This window comes from Mandrillus leucophaeus, unplaced genomic scaffold (genome assembly GCF_000951045.1).
Source record: "Mandrillus leucophaeus isolate KB7577 unplaced genomic scaffold, Mleu.le_1.0 Scaffold108, whole genome shotgun sequence".
In the NCBI taxonomy this organism is placed as follows: Eukaryota; Metazoa; Chordata; class Mammalia; order Primates; family Cercopithecidae; genus Mandrillus; species Mandrillus leucophaeus.
The window spans coordinates 4,000,954-4,009,630 of NW_012098987.1; the positions used below are offsets into that span (position 1 = coordinate 4,000,954).

Consider the following 8,677-nt stretch of genomic DNA (forward strand, 5'->3'; position numbering starts at 1 on the left):
ACTTTTTAAATGGTTTTATTTTACATACAAATAATGAACATACGTTGTACCCATAAATTCTACCTTCCAAAATCAGCAGCTTTTTAAAAGAAAACCACATAATAACTTTTAAAAGGCGCTGGGATTCCTCTGCTTCTAGATCACTGCTGGGCTAGAAAAATAAAGTTTGTTCTACCAGGAATCACAAGTGAGAACTGAATATTCTCCAAAGTGGAAATTCTGGAGTGTAGTGTCACTCCAGGCAAAGATTATTCAGTTCTCATCCCCAACATCCACAACTACCTATCAGAAAGGTTAAACCAGGTCAAAACAGTCCAGCATAATTTAGGTTTCATCAAACAATGTCATTATGCTCTTCTAAGATGCAAATAAACCAAAACAGGAAATACTAAAACAAAAATAATATCTGATACTGCCATACAGATTGTTAGTTCCTTTTTGTATCCCCCTCTTCTATAACATTAACAAAGGGAATATTTTACCGCAAAGAATATTTTATTTTATACATCACTAGCCATGAATTTTTGCCATTAGTTACTATACAAATGCTGCCTAGTGCCATTACCCAAATGGCATAACCATTTTACATCCACAATTCACTTCTATAGTTATAAGCAGAATTTTCATGATTTACTTAAGTACATCTATCAGTGAAGATTTAACACTGAGATGCAATCTAACATCCATAATATCTGATGTTATGTGGAAGGTAATGTAGGAAAGATGTATTTTAATCACTTTTCATTTAAGTGACCTTATGTAAAAAATAAGATAATTTAGCAGTTCCAAGTATCCAAAGGGTCTTTTCAAATGTACACAAGAAATGGTTACAGAGATTTTTAAGGAGCATCTTCCATGTCCACATCCTCTTGTAACTGCTGTACCATTTTCTCTTCCAACTGCTTCCCTTTGCCTTTAATAAAAACAAGTAAAAAATAAACAACTTAATTCAATGTGACCTTACAGAATTCACATCAACACTTTATAAAGGATCCTGCATGTTTTAAAGTAATATAAGCCATTCCTAAGAAATTTAATAACAGCTAAACTAACATAGGTCTTATGATATGCCCTGCATCAAATAAACATTCTACATACATTTGCTCATTTCACCCTCCTAACAACCTCCATTTTAAATATGAGAAAACTGAGGCTCCAAGACAGATTAACTTGCTGAAGGTCACTCAACTAGAAAGTCATATAAGTCAAAGCGCTGGCATGTGAACTCCGGCCATCTGGATCCAAGGTCCCTGCTCTTAACACTGTTCTATCTACCTCAAAAAGGATTACCTAAAAAATTAGATAACAATGGTTCCTTTCTGGTGCTTTTTGACTATCAGTTTGTTATTATGTATATGTGAAACAAATGCTCCAGAATTTTGTCTACTTTAATAAAATTTGGTACAAAAATAATACAAGTAGATTTACACAAACGTACTCAACATGTGATTACAGAATTTGACCTTTACTAACATTTCTTTCCCTTTAAGTGATCTACCTAAGTAAACTGCATAAGAGACTGTACTTGGTGTTAGCTGAGTAAAAGAAACAGTAGTCCAAATTTTAGTATCAGAATCACCTGGAATGCTACTGAACAGTGGCTCAGACTCAAAGAGCCTCGGCCTATGTATTTATACTAAGTTCCCCAAGTTGGTAATTCTGAGACCAACCAAAGTTTGAGAAACACTAATATAAAACATTGTCCAAAAATCATCTACAAAACTATTACTCAAATAATTTTGCTTAACTTGGGGAGATATGGAACATAGAATTCAATGAAGGGAAAAAAAACACCATATAAATAGATTACACCTGGGAAATACACTGAATAAATTACATTTTAATAGACCAAATCATATCATACCTTTACTAAGAAAGATAATATTTAAAGGAAAAAATACCCAAAGTTAGTTGGTACCCAAATACACAGACCACAAAAATCTACATTTTTCATTTTTCTTCTTAAAGCAGAAAATTCCTGTGCAACGTAGAACTCACCTGCAAGAGGAGCTCGGATAAGATGGATGTTTTGCTTGACTTCTTTGATATCCTGAACTTTCTGTAGCTCTTTATTTTTCTTCAATCTACGGCAAAACACATTAAAGCCAAAATTTCAGTTACTAACACTGCTTTAAGCGGCATCAATTCACAATACAGCTTCTAAATGTTGTTACTTCAGTTAGCCCCACAGATGGGGAATGGAAGCACGATGGCTGCCCTTCTGTTCACTCCCCTTTCTTCTCCCCACAACACTCCCCATCCAGCAGCAGCATCAACACCAAGTGAACAAAGAGCCTCTCAGTTCTCTCACGTTATTCCCAAATGGCAAGTGGTGAACATAACCTAAAAGAGATATATACCTTACATTTATTCCCAAATCTAAAGTAAGGTCACCTGTTAAGCCCTCACAAATGTACATTTTCTTCCCTAACAACTCAAAGTGGTTTTCTAGTTCGAAATTAGCTCAAAATAGGATTCCTACCCTACCACAACACTTGTTCATGCATTCATTCTTTGTACTTAAGAATGGCACAAAATGGGAGCTCAATATATATTTGCTGAGTAAACGAAGGATGTGAGTCATGAAAAGAAGTAGTGCTTGGCTGGGTGCGGTGGCTCACGCCTATAATCCCAGCACTCTGGGAGGCCATGGCGGGTGGATCACGAGGTCAGGAGATCGAGACCATCCTGGCTAACATGGTGAAACCTCGTCTCTACTAAAAATACAAAAAATTAGCCAGGCGTGGTGGCGGGCGCCTGTAGTCCCAGCTACTCGGGAGGCTGAGGCAGGAGAATGGCAGGAACCTGGGAAGCGGAGCCTGCAGTGAGCCAAGATGGCGCCACAGCACTCCAGCCTGGGCGACAGAGCGAGACTCAGTCTCAAACAAAAAAAAGAAAAGTAGTAGTACTCTACTACATAAAACAATCTTTAACCCTTTAACTGTTACAGTGCCTAGATCTTTTCTTCTCAAATAGATAAGTCTCTGTTATATAATTTTTAAAAAACCATTGGGTAATTAAAAGAGCACAAAACACACGATATTCAATAGAAATGCTAACAGACTAGTCCTCAAACATTTTTCTGAAATGCTTTAAAATTTTTAAGCCACAAAGCTGCTGGCACGTGCTTCTTTTCCTTGACATATTCCATAGCAATTAATTTAAAAGCTAATGGTCCTGCTCTGAAAAAAATAGCTGATTCCAAGCTGGGGAAGAGGAAACATCTTGTTAGCTACGAAACATGAATGCACTCAAACAATGAGGAGAACTGTCAAAATGACATGACAGTCTGCCTGAAGGAACTCCCACAGGCCAAATGTGGGCCACTTAGAACATCCAAATAAATAATGACAATAAAGAATTATAACCCAATGTATACCATAAGAATCCATGAATACACACAGATGTAATATGAGTAAAGGAATAAATCTTGAAATTGATGGAAAAGGGAAAGTTCTTTCTTACATGAGAAAATCAACTAAAAAATGTAGAAGAAATGATGGAATTAGAAAAACCACCATTTGGCAACAATCACAACAATAGTAGTAAGTGATTCAAGCAAGACTCTAATGAAAACCAAAACTAGTAGGTACAAGTTGGAGGAGTAATAGGCTCTTTACTGAATCTCTATGTATCTCCCCCAAGAGATGTACTGATTATAAGGAAAACAAACTAGTAACCTTCCAGTGGAGAAACCTAACAGACATCACCTTAATCAAATGACCAAAGTTAACATCACCAGCAAGGTGACATCATGTGCTTCCCGATATGATGCATGAGAAGGATAGGCCATCATTTCTGTGACATCCCTGCCAAAGGTGCCTAACCAAAATCTAATGAGGAAGATATCAGACAAACCCAAATTGAACAACATTTTATACAATAACTTGACCTATAGTCTTCAAAACTATCACTGTCATGTAAAAGAAAGAAAGATGAGAAACTGTCCAGATTAAAGGAGCCTGAAGAAACATGAAGGACTTTCCGTTGCTGTGGACGTAATCAGAGTAACTGGTGAGGTCTAAACAAAGTTCATAGATTATATAACAGTATTACATCAATGTTAATTTCCTGACTGATAGATAACCACACTGTGTTTAAGAGAATGTTATTTTTAGGTTACATACACTTAAGTATACTTAGAAGGAAAAAGCATTATGGTCTTCAATACATTGTGACAGGGATAAAGTAAATGTAAAATGCTAGCAGAATATATAAGAGTTCTTCATATTATTCCTGGAAGTTTCTGGTAAGTCTGAAGTTATGTCAAAATTAAAAATTTAAAAAAAAAATACGAATGCCTCTAAATATCTACTAGTAATTACTTTCCAAAAGTTACTCCACATAAATATTCATACCTGTTCATTATAAATTTAGCTTGGCGCTTCTGTTTGATCTCTTCAACTCTCTTCATTGCATCAACTACAAAAAAGTTCACAAGAGTTAGCAAATGTACGCACATTCAAGCAGGATGATCAACAACTGCATTAACAAGCACTTCTTTATTATTCTGATTTAGAAATGAATTTACATGAAAAAAATCATTACAAAAACAATCCCTACTCAAAAAGCTGAAGAAGGTATATGCTCATGGCCATCATCACTCTCAACATTCTAACAACTATCATTTCTCTAATTTTTATTTGACAAAAGTCTCTATTGCTGTTAAATTTTCCTTCCACTTTAAACCAATCCAATGCTTTTCAAATTTTACTATACAGAGAACTTGGACTATTGACAACTAATCTCATTCTTAACTTGTAATTTCCATGAATAAAGACAGCATCTTTCTGGTTATGAACACTTAAAGTGCCTGGGATATGGTCAGCACATGATATTGGCAGAATGAACCAAACAATCAATACTAACATGTTCTAGACCACAAAAATCCAACTGTTTTAGAAAATGTCTACAGGAGCGTTGGCTAAAAGGGGGCTGAGTCCAACTATGCTCTAAAATCTCTATTAGTACTATCCAATGAAAGACAAACCACATATGAAATTTTAAATTTTCCAGTAGCCATATTTTTTAAAGTAAAAAGGAACAGGTGGAAATTTAATGATACGTTTTATTTAACCCAAATTTTCAAAATACTGTCATTCAACATGCAATCTATATAAAATTATTAGTGAACTATTTCATTCCTATTTTCATATTGAGTCTTCAAAATCCAGCATTCATTCCACATTTACAGCACAACGCCAATTTAGACTAGCCACATTTCCAGTGCTCAGTGGCTCAGACACCACAACTTCTGATCTACCTCTTTAAAGTGTAGTCTGCAGATCTACAGAATAAGATATTTATATAGTCTTAACGTATCTCCCAAAAGTGCACTTATTCATTAAAAAGAGTAAAACAGTAACTCTTCAGTGGAAAAACCTGACAGACACCACCTTAACCAAATGATCAAAGTTAACACTGCTAGTAATGGAACTAATGGACAGCTTGTGTCTCCTGACAAAGAACACTGAAAAAACTCAGCATGGAATCTCTGGTGCTCTTGCCAAATGTGCATTATCCAAACCTAATCTGAAGGAAACATCAAACAATCCAGTTAAGAAATTTTATACCAAACGCCTGGCCCATATTCTTCTAAACTGTCAATATCATGAAATATGAAGACAAACTCAGGAAATGTTCCAGATTAAAAGAGATTAAAGAGACATGACATGTACTATTCTTACAAATTTTGCTATAAAGAATATGACTGGGACAATCAGAGAAATATGAATAGGTCTGAGATTAGGTAATAATATTCTATTAATGTTAGTTTCTTAATTTTAATAATTGCAGTGTGGTTATGTGAGAGTGTTCTTATTTCTGGAAATACATATCAAACTAGGGATAAAGAACATTATGTTTGCTTAAACAGTTCAGAAAAATATACGCTAAAGGGAGAAAGGGAGAAAGAAGAGAGACAGAGAGAAAAAATTAATTTAACAAAATGTTAACATTCAGGGAGTCTGGACGAAGGATATCAGAGAACTCTACTCCTGCAACTTTTCTGTAATCTGAAATTAGGTCAAAATTAAAACTTTTTAAGAATTGTAGTCTAGGACCAGTAACAGTGGCATCATTTGGGAGCTTGTTAGAAACAAAGGATTTCAGGCCCCACACAAACCTATTATATCTGAATCTACATGTTAACAAAAACCACCAGGACAATCTTTAAGACCCCTAGTATTAAAGCAACGTTTATATAAATAATTCTAAGAAAATGTCAACTATAAATCTGCATATGCTGTAGCTCAGAATTAATAATATGCTGGATATGTAACTTTTTTTCTTTGTCTTTCGGCAAAAATAAGGACAAGTTCTAGTACTCAGAAGCATTTCCACACTTTAAACTTATTTAGAAGGGAAATAAACACAAGTGGCAGGAAAATCCTTTCCAAAGAATAATATACTGTATTTCCAAATATTCCAGAAGATTGAAATATTTTGAACCTAAGAAGCATCTGACTGTACAATTCACAACTGCAAAGATATGGAACCAACCTAAGTGCCCATCGACCAACAAGTGGGTAAAGAAAATGCGGTATTTATACATGATGGAATAGTACTGACCCAAGAAAAGGAACGAAACAATGTCTTCTGCAGCAACTTGGATGGAACTGGAGGCCACTATTCTAAATGAAGTAACCCAGGAACAGAAAACCTAATACTGCATGTTCTCACTCACAAGTGGTGGCTGAGCTATGGCACGCAAAGGCATACAGAGCAATATAATGGACTATGGGGACTCAAAAGTGGGGGTGGGGTGGGGCAAGGGGTAAAAACTACATATTGGGTACAATGTACACTACTCAGGTGATGGATGCCCTAAAATCTCAGATTTTGCCAATCTACAATTAATCCATGTAACCAAAAAAACCACTTGTACCCCAAAAGCTACTAAGATTAGAAAAAAAGTTCAACAAAAATAAAATAAGTAAAAAGTTAAAAAAAAAAAAAACCTGAAGACATTAAAAATTCACCTGCAACACAGACAGCCATGAGGAATAAAGTGCAAACTACTTTTCCTGGTATTTTTGAAATTCTAACATACTACTGTTTCTACAGACATCAATACCTTAACGAAGGTTGTTCAATCCATGTCCTCACATAATTTGATAATGTAAGTAATGAACATACAACTCTTGTCAACAGATTAGTTTATAGACCAAATGATATTGAAATATGAGGGGTGTGGAGAATCAATAAATCTCTTAGAAGAATAATATATTGTTCTGGAATAATACTGAAAACAACTTTTATTAATTGTGTAAAACACCAGGAAACAATCTTAAATTCCAAAGACTCTCATCCTATATACCTAGCACTTATACTGTCCACTTAGCAGATCTTCTTAGAAAAAACTATTTTTAGGATCCCAGTAAAAAGGAAAGCAGAATCAGTGCAGGAAAAAAAAAAAAAAAATCTACAAAGCACTGTTTCTTACAGAATTTACAGATGTACAAATGAGGGGGGCAAGAGAATTAGACTCTGTAATAAAACCTAACAGAAACAATAAAATAAGAGTACTCAGTAAATGCACCTAGAGGACAGAGACTGTGTGTGACCTGTTCATCTTTGTATACCACAGGCAGTGCTTAATAAATGTGCAATGAATTAAAATAAAGTAAGAACTGCAGAGAACATTACCATTACAGCATGTGAAGTCATACAGAACACAGCAGTATTTCTCTCGAGCAATATAACACGAAACTAGCATGGTAGACCATAGAACTGATTATTCACGTTATCACTGAAATTGGATATGCACCTCATTTCAACAACCACCTAAATACCCACTAAGTCAAAGCAGTTACAAAATATGTAAAAATGATCTGGAGCTGCTGTCTTCAAGCAATAACAACAACAACAAAAGCAAAGGTCAAAATGAAATAAAACTGAATGAAATCCAGAAATGCTTCAGGACAGGCACGGTGGCTCACGCCTGTAATCCCAGCACTTTGGGAGACTGAGGCGGGCGGACTGTCTGAGCTCAGAAGCTTGCCACCAGCCTGAGTAACATAGTGAAACCCTGTCTCTACTAAAATACAAAAAAAATTAGCCGGGCATGGCAGCGTGTGCCTGTAGTCCCAGCTACTCGGGAGGCTGAGGCAGGAAAATTGCTCGAACCCGAGAGGCGGAGGTTGCAGTGAGCCGAGATCACACCACTGCACTCCAGCCTGGGCAACAGAGCAAGACTCCGTCTCAAAAAAAAAAAGAGAGAAATGCTTCAGGACTTTCCAATAATGTCCTTGATAAGGATGCCTTTTGAAATCAATTTAATAATCCTATAAGTAAATCTCTTTAGAAATCCTTGAGTTTGAATAAGTGTTATTTCCTTGTCAAATAAACCCAATAAAAATCAATTGCTTTTCAGAAATTAACTCTTCCTCTAATTATAAAGCAGAAGGAAAAGACCTTTTTTCTAAAAAGGGGGTAGGAGAGACCCAAAGGGTACAATAATTAGGGCTAAGTATAGAAAAGGCAATTCCAAATCTAAACTCCAATTTCTCCACATGGTCCAGGGTAAACAAAGCTTTAGAACAAGCTTGACCAACCCACAGCCCAACATAAATTCGTAAACTTTTTTAAAACATAAACAGAGTTTTTTGCAATTTTTTTTTTCTTAGCTCATCAGCTATCATTAGTGTTAGTGTATTTTATATGTGCCCTAAGACAA

The 8,677-nt window shown here is 35.5% G+C and overlaps 1 protein-coding gene across 1 annotated transcript in view; it reads right to left on the reverse strand.

Moving 5' to 3' along the window:
- The window catches only part of RSL24D1 (ribosomal L24 domain containing 1), a 17,404-nt gene continuing 8,727 nt past the window's right edge, over positions 1–8,677 (reverse strand). The window contains exons 4-6 of the mRNA XM_011986501.1: positions 4,359–4,422; positions 1,999–2,084; positions 1–913 (exon numbers count right to left, since the gene is read on the reverse strand). Coding sequence (XP_011841891.1) covers positions 840–913; positions 1,999–2,084; positions 4,359–4,422 — 224 coding nt within the window. The 3' untranslated portion in view covers positions 1–839. The remainder of the gene's footprint in view (positions 914–1,998; positions 2,085–4,358; positions 4,423–8,677) is intronic.